We start from the raw sequence: 22,474 nt of genomic DNA on the forward strand, positions 1-22,474 counted from the left end.
AGAGGGGGGGGGGGGGGTCAGATATGGTTGTATCAACTAAGGCCAGGGGGACAGGCCGCAATAATTTCAAAATGTGAAGAGTTGTTCTTGCTCACCTAACACAATTAAGAATCCCAGCTGTTCTTTTTTTTACCTCCTTCAAGGAGGTTATGTTTTCACCCCTGTTTGTTTGTTTGTTTGTTTGTCATCAACATAACTAAAAAAGTTATGGATAAATTTCGATGGAATTTTCAGGGTAGGTCAGAAATGAGTTAACTTAGAAGTGATTAGTTTTTGGTGGTGATCCGGATGAAAAATCAATCAGAAATGAATAATCAAAAATAAAAAACTAAGTTATGGACCGATTTTGATGAAATTTTCAGGAACTGTCAAAAGTGGCCCAAGGAACAGATGATTAATTTTGGTGGTGATCCGGATCAATAATCAATTATCAAAAATTAAAAAATCTAAATCATTATAGAATGAAAATTTAGGGGTGAAACGGCATTGGGTGGAGACTTCGCTGCCTTGGCGGAGGTCTGCGCTTTCGGAGTGCTTTTCTAGTTAAACAGTAGGCTTATTTTTACTCTTCACACACACTAGGAGGTTATCTCGCATAAAAAAGAAATGTGCCAAATGTAATTGTGAAGCATTATATCACTAAAACATCAGATTTCTACAACACAAACCGGATCGGATGCTTATAACTCGATCTTTTGCAGGATCTACTTGTACACGTCCTACGAATAGTGCATTTTATTCGTTCATTTTGAAAATTCACCTAGAAGAATGAAAAATGCAAGGATCGCCAGTGATCATTATAACGAAGTTAAAGTACCGAAAACGATAAATTCAGTATCAAGGAGTAATCTGTCATCTTTGCCCCCCCCCCCCCCCCCCCACCCCCCGCAAACACACTCATTTCTGCCATTGGTTTATCCGATTGTGGCAGCTGTTAGTCATAAATGTACCTGTTGCACTCAAAAGTGATTGAGCACTTTCTCAACTTACATAATTCCTTTCACAAAAACAAACCAATGCGAGTACTTTTTCCCTTGCCAATAAAAACACCAAAGCCACATAAATAATTTAAAACTTTATTGCATTGCTATGGCTACAGTACAAAACAGTTAAATATTCAATGACAAGAAAAAGAATAAAAACTGAAATGACAAGAGTTAAACTGCTGCAATCTTCAAAACAGATCATTTGACTGAAAACCTCCCAACAGATACCACATCTTCATATATAACATTGCAGGGGGGGGGGGGGGGGTAACTTTAATATCAGAAGACGGTCCCTGTTTGTTGGCAATGGCACGGCTTTGGTTTTGAAATTGCACCAAATGAGTTACTTCTCGTGTTTATATCCATATGAATAATTATAGGAACAAAACACGATGCCACAGTAGTACCTTTCTTCCTAAAAAAAAAAAAAAAAAAAAAAAGCTTCTGATTCTTTCTCTTACACTGATTCTTTCTCTTACACTGGGATTGAAACTTTCACAATGTCCTTAAAATGTCGGACACATTCTAAAATTGGAACCTCACTTATGAAGCATAATCAATCGACAGTACTTTTTTTACAAGATACATAATGAGATCACTAATGTAAAAACAACAGAGATATAATTATTGCTTGCTCCATAACACATTACTTTTGTAAGATAAGTAAATACATTTTAAAATCCCTTTAAGCCTGGGCAGAGATTTTGGTGCTCTTGCTCTAACATTTGAGGTGTTTTTGTCTTCAGTAGCTGGCACAGATCCTGAAGAAATGTAATAGCACCTTGGAATACATTAAGATCAGACAGACACAAATACAGACCAAGTGGTAAATTTCTAGGTGATATGATTTCCTCTCAGTGCAGCAGATGCATGTCATTTTTCATTTAAAAGTGCATTTTCCAGAGTAACCACATTCAAGTCCTTTGTCAATCTGTATCATAACAAGATTCTTATGTACATTAACTGAAAAAAAAAACATATTAAGGGCTTGTATGCAGCCACTTGTGAAAGATCACATTTTCACTGTAGAAAACACGTCTCTGATTGAAAGCCACTTTTAGTTGAGGATGTCAATACTGATATGGAGATTTCTTCAACTATAAATAATTAATCTTCTTATCAACTGAAGTAAAGAAAAGAAATTAAAAACCAAAGATCAAGAAATAAAATTAATGAAAAAAAACTATACACTTAATTAAACATATATATAAAAAGAATAACCCTAAAGTGCAGAGGATTCTCTAGAGATTAATCAAGGAGATACAAATCAAATACTAAAGAACAAGTGATGACAATATGAAGTGATGACAGTTTATAATAAATAAGTTTATATGACAATTACTCTTTTTTTAGTTTGATTAGCGTCAGTCAAAGCATACTAACTACTCAACTGCCCAGCAGTTTATTTCATAGCACCAAAGTCACTTTCAAAAAGGCAGTCTTTGCAAGTGCCCAACAAAATGCTCTTAAATCATTTTGACACTTAAAATGTCAAATGAGGGACACTACTCCACTGATTTGGTATCAGCACTTTCACTACTGACATCTCTGCCATTCTCCACATCGCTGTAGGTGTCGATCCTTTTTAGCACTCCATTTTCATTGCAGCTCATTACAATCTCTTCCCACTGAAGTTCAAGCACTATGTTTTCCCACTTAAGTGTTAAACGTTAACACAAGTGTTAAACGTTAACACAAGTGTTAAACGTCACACAAGAGTTCTGCCACTTCATCTTGTCATTTAACTCTCTGGTGCTAATACCCCACACATAAGCACTTTATGCTCAGTGTTTCAGTCAAGAAAAGTCACTTCTTCAATTTAGCCTGGCAAATATATGCCATTGTTTCAGTGAAAATTAACACAGAGAAAGAGTGTAATATCTCCAGTCTTCTTCTGTTAAGAATTATTCTCCATCCTTATGTGCTACATAATGATGATGACAATGACAATGATGATGATAATAATGAGTTTCTTTTGAAAAAAAATCTCTTGAAAATAAATTTTGGGTATGTTGAAAACAAGGGGGGGGGGATTTCCCCAACAATGTAAATCTTTTTGAATCTATTCTAAGTGTCCTTGTTAGGTACAGCCACAAAAAATATGTATTAAAAGTGACTTCCACAGCGTATGACACTATCAATTGTAGTCATAAATTCAGCACCAAATAAGTGCCAATATAATATCATGAGGAAAATTGGAATCCCTTCATCAAATTTTCCCTATCTGTGGAAAGCACCTGGATAGATCAGAATCTTTTTTTTTTCAAAAATGGGCTTCAAAATACTCCCAACACAATACAAATGGGGTCTGTCCAGTTCTTTTTTTCACATTTATGCCTTCTTTTCATGTCTTTGTGTACAAATATAGCTGTAGCGGATCATTCAGATCTCAGGGAAATCACAGTCATATCACAATTTCTCTGTTATTACAGTTCCAGCGTGCACATTTCTTCCTGTGGCACGATGCGCTGAATGCTCTCAATTGGTGCGCGACAAATCGGGCAGTGGTCAAGACGACGCATGCACGAGTGACAACAAACGGTGTGACAACAGGGACCAAATGTGATGTCAATGTTGGCATCCATACACACACGGCACAACAATGATTCTTCCTCCTCCACCTGCGTGTACGGACTGTCTTGATGCTCCATCTGGTGACAGAAAAAAGACACCTTTCAAACTCAGTTGACTTCTACAAAGCCATTTCTACTTGGTAATAGTATTAATACATAAAAATATTAATGTTATAGTACCATCTGTGGTAAGCATGTTTTATGCAACTGGACATGGAATATACCAACAATGGGACATTTTTTTAACAGAATTATACCAGATACAATAATGGATACCATAAATAAAACCAAGAGTACAGGTAGGCCAGACACATTAAAAAACATCCTTAATACCCAAAGTCACAGTATTATTCTGATACTTAAAATAGTTCATTATAATAACATTTTCTGAAATTTTCATAGATATCTATGTTGTTTACATATTTGCAATACAAATTTATCAAATTTCATTTTAAATTCATGACATGGTATTAGTTTTACCTGACTGTCAAATTTGTCCAACGGACATGCTGCACCCTCACACTGGTGACAATCCTGCACACTTTCACCCTCTGCACGTGGTTTGCGAAGGACATCACGACCTGTAGTGTACAACACACGCCGTGCATGGTCGCACACTTCCCTGCATGTTCGTCTAATGTCAAAGATGTACCGCTTACCTAAAAGAAGGGCGAAGAAATGCTTAAGGGCAAGCACATGCTAATGCGTACTCATCACATTGACTCTTCCATAACAGATTCTATCTGTGACAATTCTCAATGTGAATAATCTCCTAAAACACTTTGAATTTTTTTACAATTTTAAACACTTTTCATTAATGCCGTCAATATGTTTTTAAAGCTTAAAATATCAAGGTCACTTCACGACAATGTAAGCTGTTAACCAAATTATTTTACACCCCCCCCCCCCATGACATGTTCAGAATATACAACTACTGTAAGAATCATAAAAACCCAACTCACCCAGAGTTGTATTTTCATTAAAAAGAGAAGCCAGGGTGCCCTTCAAGTCCCTACTGAACTGGCCAGATACTGCATTCCGCACAGTGTCACATCGATAGAAGGAATGCATCTCTGTGACGCACCTATAGAGGGCGTCAGCTGCTCTCTGGCTGACCAAGCGAAACCCCTGAGTATGCTGGCTTCCATTGTCTCTGACGACGGTTAAGTGAAAATCTTTGCCATTATGGATGGCCATTTGGACTGTTGGGTATGGAATGCTGGAAGAAGATGGGGTAAATTTTAGCACTAGTTTTAATTGTTGGTTTTTCCCAAGCTGACTAGCTCCATACGTAAAATATAGAAATAATACAAATTAAGTTGTGATAAAAATTTTATAACTAAAACAGATCTTGATTAAAACATATAAACTGAATCTGAACCAAAATAAATAACAGAATACGAAAACTAAACAGTCTAGCACTTGTTGCTAATTGTGACCAAAATTAAGAAATTATGCCAGAAAACAAGACAGATTTTAGATAGAGAAAATTTGGAAAGAGAGCTGAAGGTGCACTTGAATTTTTTTCACCACAATATATTACACCTACGTACACACAATATTTCTATCAGGAGAAAACAATTTCACAATGCTTTAATTCTACAGTGCATTTAGGGGACTACTTGATATGCATGAGTCACAAAATAACAGGAAATGTTTTTCTTTCACATTTTAAGCTTTCCGATATTAAATGCAGTCAAAATATCTTGGATGCAGTAGTTATTTTTGTCTATACAACATAATCAAAGGGTATGCAATATGGCTGTGTGACCCAACCTACAGAGGTTAAATATCTTCAATACACTCATGTAATTATACATTGAAAAAAATATTGACCAATTTTACTTCTAAATTATTCTTACTTCTCTTTTCTCCGTATCAGCAGAGAATTTGCACCATTATATAATTATATTTGTATTAACCAGAATAAGCAACACTGGCTATAATCAACAAGACACTGATTGGTTCTGGGAATTCCCAACCTAATGTTCAGATGAAATAAACATTAGATGTTTTTTTTTTTTAAGTTGTCCAAAAACTAATCCCCTTTGGTAATTAAAAATATGTATGCTTTGTGTACAGTATATAGTACCTTAACATAACATTTTTGGAAAAAAACAAGCTATGTTCTAGCATATTTACACATACAAAATAATGGAAAGCAAAAGTGAAATACTTTCATTGTTGGCCCAAGTCTATTTTTAAATCTTGTTTATTATAGAGAACAAAACCTAACAGCTGCAATGTTACAATGTCAAGCTTCAACAATTTTTGGTCACCTAAATATCTTTCTCTGCTGCTGATGAGCTGTAAACATTCAACAAAGAAACTTTAAATGGTATGTGAAAAGATCACTTCTTCGAAGCCCAGGTGAATGTAAAGTAAAAAGGCAACTGTTTCTAAAAATAACAGCAAACCCAAGCTACAGAATATCACCTAACAAATGATCAGTACAAATAAACCCAAAACAATCAATAGACTTCAGTGCCTTTACCTGCATTCAAGCCAACCAACTATCAATTGTGGTGTTTTTTCACTGGAACTTCGGAACTTAAGATACTGGTTAAGTACTAAATTTAAGTCATTTATCCATCTTTGAAAAAAAAAAGTGTGTCTACATATTATCTTGTTCTTTGTTTAATTTTTAATAAATCGTTAACACCTTAGACAAAGGTGTAAAATGACCTAGCCACTCCTTGCTTATTAACTGCACTTCCCCCTCCAAAAGCAGTCACTTGGTTCTCTCTCTCTCCTCTCTTTTACTCTCTCACTCTCTCTCTCACTCTCTCTCTCCTCTCTTTTACTCTCTCACTCTCTCTCTCACTCTCTCTCTCTCTCCACCAAAATAAGATCAGGAGCCTCAGGTGTTGTTACACCACTAGTACATAGCTTTTTTGTCTTTATGTGGGGCAATGCACCCAAGGCAATGCACTGATGCACTGGTCACTTACTGGTCATTTTAAGGTCAGCACAACAGACACAAAGGTCGGAAACTTTGTTTTTATTTATATTCATCAGGCATACAGGCATGTCAGCATGCTGTACACTATGTTAATTTGTTTTATATGAGGCATAGGGCAGGTCATTGGATGGTCACAGTGAGGCCTTAATGAGTAAGCCACAGGTGCTCCTAGTTTTGATCAAATCTGTCCAGTACGTCCAGCTGCAGGTGTTTGTTTTCCTTACACTTTGAAGGTAGCCTAGGCACAGCAATGTCCGGTCAAAGCCCTGGTCACTCAGAGATCATTTAACAACAGTTACGACACTTGACCATTTTGATCTCAGGGGCATTACTCAATATACATAATTTTTTCACAGTGAAGATAGGGTAATTTCAGGTGAATGACAGATTTCACTGGTCATTGTTATTTATGGCAGTGAGACCATATAAATAAGGCAAGGAAGTAAAGCAATCTGGATATTAGGCAGAGTATATATTGACTTTTTCACAGAAACAATTTAGTGTGTGACAATTTAATCAGGTGCTGACAGATTTTTATTACTACAATTTATAAAAACAAAATTTGAAATATTAAAATAATTGTTGTGTTGGAATAACCACTGCTTGGTAGCAATATGCAATAGAATATATGGAACTACCAAGCTAGTGATCATGTGCGGAAGGCAAACATGTATAGCCTAGTGGGGCCTAAATAAAATCATTCAATATGAAATGTCAAAAGCTTTCACTTCAAATAAACACTAGCTAAAACATAGATTCACATGTTGTTCTTCATAATCCAACCCTGAGCAGAATAAGGACAGTGTGGTTCTGATTTACAGGAGCCAACTAGAGCTAGGCTCTTTTTTCTCTGAAGTTAATTCTTCCTCAAATCTGAGACTTCCTGCTAATAAAAATCAATGTTTGCATAGTGCAGCTCTCCACTAATTTAATCTTGCAAGTCTTGCTGTGCAACAAGAATCTCCCACCACACAGAACAGTATGTTCTTCATATACTGTGACCCATTCCAAATATCCATGCTTCTGAATCTTTTAAGACAGAGAAGTGGTAGCACAGGATTGGAAATTAGAATTCAAAGCTCAACTGATGTTTATTTTTGGTGCTGAAATGAAAAACAGGAACAGTGTCTGACTTGTATCATGGTTACGAGCGTCTGCTCACCGCCCCCTTACACACACACACACACACACACACACACACACACACACACACACACACACACACACACACACACACACACACGTACGTGCCCATGCACACACACTCCTCTTCTGTGCAGTCACCTGTTTTTTTTTTTTCCAGAGATGCTTTTTCCCTTTACCAGAGGGGTGGATAACGTGTCACAACACCCTTGTCAAAATAAGATAGAAATGTCCTATATAGTCAGTCCAACAGTCAGTCAGTCAGACAGACAGACAGACAGACAGACAGACTAAAGGGCAATATCTGCACTCACCTAAACTGGACCTGATTTGTCTGCATGCTGTAGAGAATAATTCCTCCGGGACCCACACCAATATTGAGATCCTGACCTGTGGAGAGATCTTTGGCTTGGTGAAACTCCACTCCAAAATTCTCTGCCGTCTCTGCAAACTGCAACATGCGATATTCTGCGTTGTTCGTTTTCATGCCTGCCAGCTGCTCGTGCCTGTGTGCGACCTGAGCGAGATGGTCAGTGCAGGATCGAAAAGTTTCTGGACAGAAGGAGGGATAGGAAGCACAGTGATGTGGAGAGTGTTTACACAAGTCTCCCAGTTCCGCCTGTGCGATGTGTGCGGCCATGTCGAGTTCCTGCTCTCTGGACCGCAGTTTGAGGATGCCGTTGACAAAGTCATCTCTCACAGTCAAATAGAACAAATGTCTGGAAATAAATCAATGAATCATGCTCAGTTTTTTTTTATCCAATGACAAATCGAAATTAAGAAAAGTCTAGGCCTGATTTCGTGAAAGAACCCATGTGCCCACTAAAAAGAAGGTATTGGTAAAAATATTGTAGAAAAGCAAAAGACATGTCAATTGCTTTAGACCACTTAATTTCAGCATACTTGTACAAATAATAAAGAATTTGATAAAATTTTCCAGTCTCAGATTTCAAGACCAACTTTTGAATTCAGTTTTTAAAAGGCGGTTACTTCAGTTTTTGTAGAAACAATTGAACTGCTCCAATTACAACAAGGAAGTATTTATACTTCTTGGTTACAACTTTCAGGATAAACTCCAGCTGACAGAAAAACTGACTGAAAATTTATTTATTTTGAGGCCCTGGTGAAGTAGAGTTTTCTCAGGGATTGCGAGTAGTATATTAAACCACAGCTACTGTAACATTACTATCACCACATTTGGAGCTTTTCAAACCCTGTACTATGTAAGTCAATTATTGGCATGTAACCCATCAATACAATAGCTGACTGTGCTATCGGTAATGTTATCAGTTAGTTAGCCAAGACCTGTTTTCAGCTGAGATGAGCAGTTCCAACTTAAATGCATACCAATTCAGTACTAGTAGGCTATCTGATCATGATTTTGAATCATTAGAAGGAAACCGATCTACAGGCATAAAACTAGTACTTAACCACAATATAATTACAGGGGTAATGGACAGAGAAAGAAAAAAGACATGTCATAATTAAAAATTATTAACAGACAACACACAGTTAGGTCATTCTACCTTCACTGGGAAGACAGCTAAGAGTAGTGATACAATCATACAAACACAATATCAAGAATGTATTTCAGACAATATGCATAATTATGTGATAATTAATGCACAAAGTTTGGCTGATCCATCTTCCCTATGAACTCGGCTATAGCTTGACACAATCACATATTAGCACATCTGCCATGTGCATGGTACCAACAAAGTGTACGACATCTCACTTCTACTGGGAACGTGACAATAGATGTATACAATAAAGACAATATATATATATTATGCAGATGTATATGATAATGCAGAAAGTTAAGTCATCCCAGCTTAACTGGAAACACGACCAAACCAAGCTACACCCCACAACAAAGGAGGCACTGGGCCAGGATTACGGGGCCCAGTGAATGGTGGATATTGCTACAGGTTCATATATGATTGTGTTTATCATGACAGACTAAGATTTTTATCTACCTCAAGTACCCAGCATAGAACTGCTGAATATATTGAACTAGTAGAAGTGCGTAGGAGAAATGAGCATGCACACATGCAATTCCCTGTGTCATAACACTGTGGGTTTATATTTGTGAGCCAAGGGTTTTATCTGGAATAGGGCGAGATCTCATGGCAGCAAACAAACTATAGAAGATTTATGAATGAGTGAAACACACTCACAAGATGATGAGTTAATTTAAAATATCTTGTTCATTGCTGTGTGTTTGCAATTCTCCATAGAGGTTTTAACCTCACAAGTGTGTGATTCCAATTACTAGTACTTAGCATAATTACAAGTACAGCAAAGTCAAAGTGTTTTTTCCTTGATTTTTTCTATGCCCTACTTTTAGACCCCATTTCCAGAGATTAGATCGATCTACTTTAGATCGACCTAACTCCCTGGGGGTTCACGCTAAATAGCTGTCAGCCGAAGCCGAGCGGACACAAAAGTTAATTATCCCCTTACAGCTTGTAGTAGGCGGGACGGACATTTAAGCCGGATTATCTGACAGTAATCTAGTGAGACTCCCCGCGGGGATAGATCGATCTAAAAGCTCTGGGAATACAGCCTTAGATTGAGTTGCAGGTCTAAATAAGTGTAAGTCTAAACTAAGTGGTATCTAAGAGGACATGCTATTTGTATTTAGTGAACGGTCATTCTTAACCGAACAAATTTTGAATGAGGTATAAATGCAGTCAACTTGAATATGATGTTTCTTTTGTTTTCTGCAAGGATGGTGGGTAGGATTTAAAATTATTTGATAAACCTGGCTTTGAATCACTGAAAAATATTTGTTTACAATTTAAATGAAGTCTTCAGTTTCATATTCATTTGAAATGTAAGTATTTGCTAGTCTGACTAAAAAAGAAAAAAAAAAAATTCCAAGCAGAGGAACTTAAACCACCATAACAGTTAACTAAATTACCTGACAAAATCTACCTAATGGAGTTTAATATATAAACTGTAGTTATGTACTAGTATTCAGCTTTACCCCCATACAGTCACGCAATATATTATGCTGGGTGCAACTGTCTTACTTTTTTATGACTCTTTGATTACCTGTGTAGCAACAAATGACAGTTGCTTATTCATGCCTCATGCACGCACACCTGTCATCTGAGTCAAAGTCCAGGGGGGAGTCGGGAGGAGAGAGAGAGAGAGAAAGAGAGAGAGAAAGAGAGAGAACGAGAGAGTTCCAAGGCACCTAGTGAACATTTGAAATAATGCAATTTTCTATGAAATTCCAACACTTTACTCGTTAATCATCAAGGTAAACCATGTCAAAAAGAAAAAAATTATAAAAATTACCCTCAAAATTCCCTCTACTTTCTTAGTTAATGAGTCACTCTTCTAATGTTGTAACTGACTGGTGACTGTCACTAATGTCACAGTAAAATGGGTTGTTAAGAGCTCTGATGCGGGGAAATACTAGTACATAATTTGTTATTTTCTCAATGCTGTTTTCCTTGGCGATAAAGGGAAAATTGACAAAATTTATAGGAATTCAGTATCATTACAAGTATTATTTCTTTTGCTATATAAAGGTATTACATTGCCCTTTAAAGTCCCCAATGTGAAAGGTCTATTTATAAACCATGCATGGGATTATGATTATTGAGTCATAAAAAGTGCAATCCTGATGATTTAACTGCTTCATCTATTATCCATCAGTTTCATCCTGATGCCCACGCATTCATGTATAAAGTGTGAGTTCAAAATCGATTTAAAATGAAATTTAAAATAATAGTGGAAAAGTATCACTATTTACAAATTGACATGTATAATATTGTACTAATAATGCAGTGAAAAAGAACTCAGCATTCAGGGAAAAGTGACAAAAAAAAAAAAAACACATAGCAGTAATTCACATTATTAGAGCCCACTATCATCATCAGCTAAGGGCTGTCAATTACACAGCATCCTACTAGTAAATACTTAAAAATACCTGCAAACAAGTATGGACGTTCTAAATTTAGGATCATCTACAGCTTTATATTCAAAGCTCAGCATTTCCAGAGGCTCCTTCACCTTTATAGATATGAAGTTCAAGTTCTATGCTACATCCTTCCTGACAAATAGCTTGACACATTAATTCAGGTACTCAAATAACAAACCCCTCGACACCTGGCTGCATCAAGGCATTGTTGTGTATTTCACACCTAACTGATGCCTCACGGATGATTATGATGATAATACTCTTACTAGTAGGTGTTATGTAGGGGAAGGAAGCCAGCTGTCTGCCCCTTACATACATTCAGAGAGAGAGAGAGAGAGAGAGAGAGAGAGAAGTTGTAAAGACTTCTCTTTACCGCTTCTTGGAGAGAGAGAAAGACAGAATGATAAAGAAAGAGAGAGAGAGAGAATGAGAGTAAAAGAGAGTATTAAACCACAAAGGTCACCATAGCCTCTATTCCAGGACTGTAATCTAGATCTAAATTATGTATTGGATCCAGGTGGCATCAAAACAATATCACACACACAATACTGTGGTATCAGCTGTATACCAAATCCACTCTTTCTGTCCAGGTACGTGCCCTGGTCTTATCTGTTAGTCCTCTGTGATGAATAATTGAATTACGCGTGGCTGCACAAATGCATTGTTGAATGTAGATCAGTTTTTGAAAAAATGTAATGACAAATAGCAGCATCTTTATTGGTATTCTTAACACAGTTCTTTATTCCTGATAGTACCAAGGTTACAATAAGAGAATATATTGTGCCAGACAAAATTAATAATAAAAAATAAAGAGTACTTGTAATTGTTTATGTATTGAATCATTTCATGAATCAAATATTTAAATGATATTTTTTTAGATGTACCATACTTAAATAATAAAAAGAAATGCAATACACCTGTATGCATGGTACATATCACTCAATATAAGTTCAGAAAATAAGGCAATTTTTTTTTTTTTTTTTGGTAGCTGGCTGTTTAACTTCTTGAGATCTAAACCTCTTGTAATTTTTGTTTGCTTTTGTTCTTACCCACTCAACAATACCACTCTAAAGTTCACTGACACCTCCAATACCATTGGAAACTTGTGTGTTATTCAGCTAGGACATACATGTACATCTGTACATCCTTGTATTCAGTAAGAAAATAAGACATTTAGGCTTCATTCTATTTTCTGTTGGCGGTATGTCTTATGATCACGGTCTGTGCCCTGAATATCCTTAGTAACTGGCTGGCGCTGCCAGTAATTACGCCGCGGGATATTCAGGGCACAGACCGTGATCATAAGACATACCGCGAACAGAAAATAGAATTTAGAAAATAGACATTGCATGTGAACGAAGCCTTACTGATCCTTGCTCTTCAAAAACTGGCCTATAGTCAACATATTTTTAATTAAATCTTGGATATACATGTATATCCCACACAGAAGAAAACACTAAATAGTAATGAAAACAACCATCCCCTAAACATAATATCATGTTGATCGTGTCCTTGAATAGAACAATTCTCAAGCAAACAATGTACTGTAAGTGTCACCCGCTGTTAGGAAATTGCCCTGAGAAGGGGGCCACTGTATCAGTTCCAATCAACAAATGCAATATTTAGTGTGACACAGTTTACCTGGCATCTGTCCCCAAAATATACATAATTCTGCATAAACAACAGGGAACTCTCTTACAAATTACGCCAAATAACAAGTACATGATGTGTATCACAGAAGCTGCCCTATTACAGAAGCATTGACTTTGAATAATAGAAACTTCAACATAAATCACCCAGCCTTTAAATTTGTCCTCCCAAAGACTTTATTCTGCCTGAAGAAATATAACAAGCAACAACCCTGCAGAAGGTTAATGAACTGATAAGGGGGATATTTCTACTTGAAAAGACTGCAGTGTCAGTGAAATCAGTACACAGCAATGTAAATAAACATGCATGCTCACCAGAATGTCATCAAGTACTATTTGGCTGAGAAATCAATATGTGTGACCCATGACCTTGAACTATAACACTTCTTGACTCACACCAGTAATTTACAGTAAGACAGATCCCAGCTTTCCAAATCTTAAATGCAGTAATTTTTTTTATTATTCTTTCAAAAGCCTCAAGCAAAACCAATGATCTTTATTTTTTTCATATCAATTTTTTTAAACCAAAGTTTTAATTTCCCTGTTTCAGGAAAAATATGCTGGAAAACACTTCACTGACTCTTATGTTACTTATCTTCACAATCTGACTCTTAAAACAGAGAATGACAATTATAAATCTCAAATTTATAACATATCAAACTACAAGTACTGTATATCAATTGTCACATTTAAAACAAAACATTCAATCAACCTAGACGAGATCATTATCATATCTATGTATGTGACACCATAACATAAATTTATACTAACACTTGTTCACACACTATAAAAGAAAAACTTCACATATTTCCATTGATGCATTTGTGTTTTCTCACTTAGAGGATGAATTATATATATATATATATATATATATATATATATATATATATATATATATATATATATATATATATTCTGATACACAGGATAGGTACAGCAAGGACAGTGAGTAAACCACATGTGTGACTTCTTGTGAAAACAATCATCTGATCTAATCTGTACTGGGTTTACACCTACAAGACAGTTATTATCAGCCTTGCACTAAAGTCACCCCTGTCACTCACGTTCCATAATTCCGTGCAAGTGAAAACAACCAAATGCGATCACATGATTTTATTTCTGGTCATGCCTTGACCTTTATTAATGGTATACATTGAAATCTGATAATTGCCTGCAGAAATGTATCACAACGCAGCTGAAATATAGCAACGTTTCTCTTATTACTTGCAATCATCAGACCAAGCACTCTGTACAAGTTTGGGTAACTCAAAATGGTAGCCTCCCCCCTTTCATAAAATAAATTTACCCCCAAAACTGGTCTTAATTTTCACACCAAAATTTCAGTCATGACAAAAATAAAGCACGTGGCATCAAAAACAGAAAAAATCAATGGAGTCCAGGGCTTTATAAGCCGAAGTTGTTATATGATACACCTCTACCTCGGGAACTAGATCAGAATGACATGAACAGATAATCATAATCCATATATTGAACTATTTTGATAACCTTTCCTGGTATTGAAAGTGGACAACACAGTCCAACACAGACAAATTAAGCAAACTGATACCTGTGCTTCTGTCATGACAAGAGATCATTACACCAATTTCCAGTGGAAATAATATATCATTTTTGTGATGAAAACTGAGGTTGAGTGAAAGGATGAGGTAGTCCAGTATCAGTGTTTGTTGAACAGCAGGCAAAGGTGCTAACACGAGTGTATCAATGTGTATACTTGATAAAAACAGGGTAATATAGTGCACACTGCTTCAAACTGGAGTCACATGAAAAGGAACGTGACCACAACCACACAGAATACAATACAAATACATAATTTACATGAATATATGCCAGTAAATAGCCATTGATTAACTCAGTGTATTTTAAGCTTACTTCCTTGAACCTACAGACTGAAGATAAAGCCCTCATACATAAAAAGGATAACAACTATTTGTATGACATCCATACTTCACAATAAATACATTGTAAACACCTTATAGAAATATAATAAATTCTATTTTACCACAAAAACGGCCGTCGTTGCAATTATTTTGGGAAACTGTGCTTGCCACCAGCAACATTGCCTACCTCCACAGATGGCTACCCTCAATAATAATCTCTTAAGAGATTTTTATTATTATTATTGGAAAAAAAAAACTAACTTTGAATGTCAGAACAGATTTCCCCAGGAAATTCCTTCTTTTTGGCCAAAATTTTGTTATTCTTTTAAGTCCTGTGAATTAAGGAAGAGTTGCGCAAAATGACTACAGGGGAAATTTACTGAATCTTTCCAATCAAGTAGGAACTTCCTTTGTATGCCACAAAAAAAAAAAAAAAAAAAAAAAAAAAACACTCAACCTGTTCTGACCTCATTCAAAGACTTGATTGAACATTGTTAAGAAATCATCAAATGCATAAAGATAAGACCCTTGGAGTGGAGCATTTAAATGCACATTCAGGTAAAATCACACTCATGAAGTTAGCAGTTTCATTGTCTATCTACATTATTGTCAGATGCTTTATCTGAAATAGGGACTTGGTCTTTGCCAAAGCACACTCGGTTGCTGATTTGCATGAGCATTTTTATTGATTAACTTGTGGACTTCTAGGAACTGGGAGTCCTCTGCTTAAAATTTGGCCTTTTTTTCCATAAGAAGGTGGCTAAATCATTTTATCAATTTAACTTCAACTTAAAGAAAGCCTTCAGTGGCCCAAATGTATCATGGTATATATCAATATTGAGAAGAGAAAGCTTTGAGGAGGATAATGATGATTATATATATATATATATATATATATATATATATATATATATATATATATATATTTGCCACAGCACCGGCCTGTTTTTGTTTACAGCAACACTGAAAGGTTTTTCTCATCAGTTCTGCACTTATAAATAACACAGCCCTGTCATAAACCTTCAAATTGGTCTTATATCTGTTGTTATAAGATTTCATTATTTTGCATCCAAGTAAGCAATTTACTAGCAAGTAACCAAAAGTGATTTGAACTTTCCCCAAGAAAAGAAAAGAAAAGAAGGAAAGAAGCAGTAGGAAGTCCTTCATCCCTGAGATGAGATTAACTTGAAGTTCTTGGATTTAATCAAAACAGCAGTTTTGAACCCAGATTTCTTAGCTTTATTTAAGTTCTTTCCTCAATAAGTAAGACCAAGGCATCTTAAATCTTGGGAGATTTTCATGTATTCTCTGCTCTAGGGTAGAGAAACCAGCTGAGATGGCATTTAGTCTATGTTTCTTTTGAATAAATGGGATTCATCTCAGGGCAAGTAATGAATGTAGTTATACTTTGAAGCTGTCAGAAATCATCCACACAGCGCCATACTTAATCCTACTACTTTATCCAGGTACTGCAGTACTGGAAGTACTTCTGCACAAAACCATATCAAGTTTATTTTACTTGAAGCAGCAGTTTTACATGAATTAAATATGCATTGCCATAGTTTCCTTTTGCCCTTGGATTACTTAGTATACTTGAGGTACTAATCAAAACCCAAACAAGGTGAAAATATTGAATGATAAGAGATACTTATATCATAATAGGGCAATATCTAAAATACTGCTTATGAGTAACATGAAGAAATCGAAAACAAACGATCTTTTTGCATGTGTGGGTTTTCTTTGCTATCATTATGTTTTTGTAATTGTATAATAAAACTATTTTTATATAACTGTTCATTTCCTATAAAAAAAGACAAACAATTCTTATCCTGGAACTTTTTAAGTTGGCAGTAAATATAACAATTTAGCTTTGGCTCTTTAATTTGTTGTGGAATTCTTAAAAAAGCAGTTTGAATGAGATACCTCAGACACTCAGAGAACAATGGGTGATTTTCAATGGGTATATACTGTTATCAGTTCATGAATCTCTTCACTGGAAGTGTGTGAGGAACAAATACATTGATCAAATCACTGAAAGGTATCCTTGTGGTGCCTAATCCTGTGAAATCCTACTGCAAAAAGCTCACACAAATCAATTATCTGTGAACAAAGTGCCAACTTTCGTTTTAAAATTCCTCTCTCTTGCGTAGCTTTACATGTCAGATAACATGAGGTGGCTTTTTTCATGCCATTGTAATGCTTTGTGGTGTTTTTTTTGCTTACAAGAAATGTGCATGCATGTTAGAGGGCTGCCTCTCATATTCAAAACTACTGCGACGTAAGAAAAACAAAATACTATTAGTACAAAGATGACGAGAAAAAAACGGCTCACCTTGTTTCTTCTTGTAAGATTAAATGAGGCTGTACAAAAAACTTGACTCGCAGCCTAAATCTGTATGGTGGAGGTCCTGGCACTTGCCGCGTAATTCTGTTTCTCGTGTTCAGCCAAAGTTGCTCTCCCTTTGTTCCCTTATATTGCAAACCGAAGTAGTCTTCTTCAATGATGCCTATATGTTGGCATACCTGAATATAAGGAAGGAATAAGTAAGCACACAAAATAAAATCTTACAACTTTAAATATCATGCATCGGCAGGCCAATACCATGGTATTGGTGTGCACAGGTTTGGAAGGATTTCGACCAATGTCAGGTACTTCTTTCACTTAAAGTAGTTCTCAATAAACTATTTTACCTTGTCTTTTTAACAAAATATGACAACTATATGTTTACTTAGTAAATTGCCAAGTGCCTGTTATCCCGAAACTCAAATTCCTAACCAGAACAAATCTTGAAGAGCTGCTGAACATTAGTAGCCTCAGCTTTTTACCAATCAACCTACTAGTAGCTGATAACACTGCCTTAATACAAATCATAATTTGCTGGTCATTTTTATTCTTTATTTGTCATTATTTTTACTTTGGAGTCTTCTGACTCAATTTCTATCATGTAGAATGTGAATAAATTACATTTATGTCAAGGTTTTCTAAAAATTTTGGCCATTAACCACCCACTCACAAAAACACCCCAGTAATCAGCAGGATATGACTGAGCATCTGGTGGTTTTTATGATGGAACTTAAATAAGAAAAACAAACAAAAAATAAATAAATCTCCCAGTGTCACCAATAAAAAATGAATTTTTAGAGTCATAAAGCTTACAGCTTCTTTTACTATGCAAGCCTCCATTACTATTACAACATAAATAAATCTCCCAGTACCACCTACATAAATTTTATATTTGAGTCATAATGAAAGTGTGCAGCTTCTTTTACTATATGCAAGTATGTAGTGTGCATAACTATTCTGCATCAGTGTTTTGTAATATGTTTTTTTTTAATCTGATAAAGGGATTTATTACAACAGTTGAAGAGTATAACTATATTTTATTAACTTGTTGCCATGTCCAAATGTAGTGGTTGGCTGGGGTATGTAGTAGACTCAGGCTTAGAGCACTTGCATGATGAGAGAGCGTCTGGGGTTCAATCCCTGGTCAAGTCAGGTATTTTCAACAAAAACCCTACACATGCATATTACTTATAAAAGTAACAACAAGAAAACTTGGAGTTCAGCCCCCCCACCCCCCACCCCCCCCCACCCCACCCCCAACTTACTGGTCCTTGCCAATACAGACTTCCATACAAATAAAATATGGAGAACAGAATAATCTGGTCATAACAAAATAATGATAATAATAATAAATGAATAAATAACGATAAAAAGAGTGTCCATGGAACCCTTGATCGAATTTTCGAAGAACAGCTAGTGGAAATCATACATATTCAGAGCACGAAGTTACATTACACATTGCATTAAACGATAACAGTCTCGATTCATTTTGATAAATTATCTGACAAATCTTGCACAATAACACCGTGATCACTGACAATTAACCAAAAACCACTCATTCATAGACTAGTGGGGTCTTTCAACAACCACCAACTCGTGGCTACAGAGCTAGAGCAGGTTTGAGCAAGTCAATGTCTGAAAAATGTCGGCCATTCAATTCTTTGTTTGGATAATCAGCTGTTCGCACAGCTGATAGACCGCAATTTACAAAGCTGATTAAAAACTTCATATCTGGGCAGTATCTACAGATTTAAAGCATACTGTTACAATGCTTTCAACTTGATTGTTACCCAACGGTCAGATATTGCAGAAGCTGCCCTTCATTTTGCAGGATAAATGAAATCCTAGCCGTTATATTATTCTGTTACTGTCATATTTACGCCGGGTAACTCACTTTCTCCATGCAATGTAGACCTTCAGCCTTGGGGTCTAGCTCCAGTTCGATCACGGCGTTGTCGGGCTGGGTAACCACACACAACATTTCTGAAGAGTTTCCACTTGCTCGTACATGGACGTTTTCTTGTTCACGTAAATTTTACGAATTTGACCGGTACTCAAAGGCACGCTGCTTAAAAAGTCCAAAGTCCAAACCTGTTGTAATCTGTCCGTGACCTCTAGTTGATCACATGCTACTCAACCAATCAGATTACAACATAGTCAGCAACGACCAATGGCATTCAAGAATATGGCTTTGATTGACAGGTGGCAAGAATAATAAGTAAACAAAGAGGAGGGACGTTTTTGACGTTTCCACGTGTATGTCATGGCCAAATTTAGGTCTACAACCAACAAGATAATTCTCCCGTGCGAGAAAGTTGCACAAAACATTGAAAGAACTGTGGTATATTTTGCTGCTAAGATGAAGCTGTATCACTCTAAGAAATGAACGTTCCTTAGAGATGATGCCAATTTTAACCGAGTTTCATGTGATGCTGAGTCACCGTAATTTTCAATAAAGCAACCCACGCAAGTGGGCCCCGGTCGGTGGTGGTGACCCACAACTTGCCTATTCTGTAAACCACGAAACGAAAACGCCTTTCTTGAAGAAAATTTACTTAGATACTGCATTTCTTGATTAATATGCTACATATATATTTGTAGAAAGGGGTGGGGGGGCAGTGCACGCGAATAAGGTCACACTATTCATTTATTTACTTGATGTGTTTATTCGAGCGTCCTCGCTTGTCCGCTGTATGTTCGCTCCTTACCCTGAACGCAGACAATGGTTTACGTGTCTTAGTGAAGAGCAAACAAATATTGTTTAGGTACACTAAGTAAGGTAAATTAGTCGCCGTTGTTGAACAATTCCTTTGAGGTTTTACCTGGAGCAGCTACCGCTGGATGTTATCCTCAGTCACCCAGCTGAGGGTGCTTGTTGATTCGGTTCATTGACTGAACATTATAAGTAGGAAAAATATTTTGTGGCATTTCAGTGTTCTCCACAACTTGATTTGTGTAGATTTTACTTCGAAATGGATGCGTTTAAAGGGTCCTCTTCCTCGCATCAGTTTTGAAAGTTCTTCCCACGTCCATAGATGTAATAGATGTATATTTCTTATTTTGTTTTGTTCAACCAAATCGAGGAAGAAAATATATGAGAGGAAGGATTTGGAGGAAGCAAATTCCAAATTTCTGATGTCATTTTATTGTTTATTGTTATTGGAAAATGTCGGGCTTTGTTTATTTGCTGCCTAACGGGTCCTCGGGCTTACCTTCCGTTTTCAACCTCCAAGCCTGAGGCCAATCGATTGTAACCGGGAAGCGAGGAAACCTGAGGCATTGTTTCACCCAGTAAACGGATTAGGTCACGGGGGATACCGGGATATTCCCATACTGTGATCTTGTCCTCACGCCTTTATTAATTATTAAGATTGATAATATATCTTGGCTTTTGTTCAACTTTGTAAGAATAGCCTGACGGAGCTTTTACTAGTGTATTATTGTGTGAGACTGCAGGTGTATATGTGTGTGTGTGTGTGTGTGTGGGGGGGGGGGGGGGGGGGGGCGCAGGTGGATGACAAAATAGTAAAAGATAAAAGCGCACTTTTCTCTACTAATGTCGAAACCTCTAATGTATTTTACTAGTACCTAGTTGAATGCAAAAAAAAAAAAATAATAATAAATAAATAATAATAATAATAAATAATAAATAAATAAATAAATAAATAAAAATAAATAAATAAAATAAATAAATAAATAGTAAAAAAGTTATAATAATGTATAAACAGTATTTCCATTTTCTAAACACTTGAACACTGGAAGATAGTTCTTCTTTGGATGTCATAGGAAAGTCATACCTTATGAAACACCTATTTAATGCAAAAAAACAAAAGCCAAGATTATCCCTAGCTTATCTCCCATTTTCAATATCATGTGGATAAATCCAAAAATACTCATGTGGATAAATTCTAAATTAAAAAGAAGAAAAAAGTATAATCTGATTATAGTTATGTGTCGTTTTACAGTCACACATCCTCTATAAGATCACCGCGTCGTGGACCCTTCCTAGAGTTTCGTTTTCACCTCACGAGTAAGAGAGGTCCTTTATTACTGAGTTAACTTACACTACAGAGGAAACAAATATATATTAACCTCAGAGGGTCCAAAATTTATCAAAATTGAGTGATGAAGTAAACGAAAGCAGGGTCCAGTTCCATCAACAATAGATAGCACTAAACTGTGGATAATACTATCCATTGGATAAAACTGTTTCTTTTCAACAGTTATCCTGAAATGGCAGCCATTTTTATCCTCTGGAAAGCAATTTTAGAAACTAAAATAAATATCTAGTGTATAGAAAAAAATATTTTACCCACAGGAAACTGTCCATAGGATAACAATTTTATCTAGTGTTATCCATAGGATAGTTCTCTCCAGTGTTGATGAAACTGGGCCCAGATGTTTATTTTTCGGTCCATTATTTTTCTTGATCGTCCTTTCTTCTTCCCTTTTTCCTCCCTCCTTCCCTCGCTTCCACCCTAGCCTTAGTCCTGAATGCACTGATTCATTCAAAGATTCATTAATCCACCCCTCCATGAAATCTAACAAATTAATTAATTATGAAGGCAGTTTGTGTGCCTTGCGCTATACTGCAGGTAGCAATCTTGCTTGTGGCATCATTTTCGACCGTTTTCGACTAACATCACAGATTGATTAAATGCCTTTCTGTAACACCAATCACATTTTGCTCTGCTCATGGAATTAGTAGCACCAATAAGCTCATTTAAGTAGTATATTATAATATAATAAAAAACCAAACTAAAAAAAGAAAAAAATAGCATTTGTTCAACCCTCTGCCTGCCATTTGTTAGCAAAATCATCGGTTCAACGGGCCAGAGAACACGCATTATCTCCATAACAGCAAACCTGCATATTGGATTGTGCTGTGCAATCTTTGTGCTGGCGCACCTGTCGCATTCGAGACTGGGCATTGCGACAGTGATAGGCATGCGTCCGGTGTGGATGTACAGGTGTTGTGTTGGCAT

At 36.2% G+C, this 22,474-nt stretch overlaps 1 protein-coding gene across 2 annotated transcripts; it reads right to left on the reverse strand.

Moving 5' to 3' along the window:
• Positions 1 to 1,062: 1,062 nt before the first annotated feature.
• Positions 1,063 to 19,594, reverse strand: LOC106173997 (E3 ubiquitin-protein ligase MYLIP). Of its 2 annotated transcripts, XM_013555362.2 has the most exons (6): positions 19,384 to 19,594; positions 17,478 to 17,668; positions 7,979 to 8,383; positions 4,522 to 4,778; positions 4,040 to 4,218; positions 1,063 to 3,637 (listed from the first exon to the last, which is right to left on the reverse strand). In XM_013555362.2, the coding sequence occupies exons 1-6, from the start codon at positions 19,468 to 19,470 to the stop codon at positions 3,413 to 3,415; spliced, it is 1,344 nt and encodes a 447-aa protein (XP_013410816.2). In that variant the 5' UTR covers positions 19,471 to 19,594; the 3' UTR covers positions 1,063 to 3,412. The 2 variants fall into 2 exon arrangements, with proteins under 2 accessions (XP_013410816.2, XP_013410817.2); XM_013555363.2 differs by lacking the exons at positions 17,478 to 17,668; positions 19,384 to 19,594 and adding an exon at positions 11,608 to 11,772.
• Positions 19,595 to 22,474: the final 2,880 nt, after the last annotated feature.

This window comes from Lingula anatina, chromosome 4 (assembly GCF_051362555.1).
Source record: "Lingula anatina isolate TDL-2025a chromosome 4, LinAna3.0, whole genome shotgun sequence".
Classification (NCBI taxonomy): Eukaryota; Metazoa; Brachiopoda; class Lingulata; order Lingulida; family Lingulidae; genus Lingula; species Lingula anatina.

Excerpts from the sequence above, each read along its gene's own strand:
- LOC106173997 (XM_013555362.2), bottom strand. The coding sequence starts at position 19,470 with ATGTTGTGTGTGGTTACCCAGCCCGACAACGCCGTGATCGAACTGGAG. Across the intron at positions 8,384-17,477 it reads ATCTTACAAGAAGAAACAAG|ACATTTGTTCTATTTGACTG; the intron begins GTGAGCCGTTTT and ends ATTTATTTCCAG. Across the intron at positions 4,219-4,521 it reads TAATGAAAATACAACTCTGG|GTAAGCGGTACATCTTTGAC; the intron begins GTGAGTTGGGTT and ends CCCTTCTTTTAG.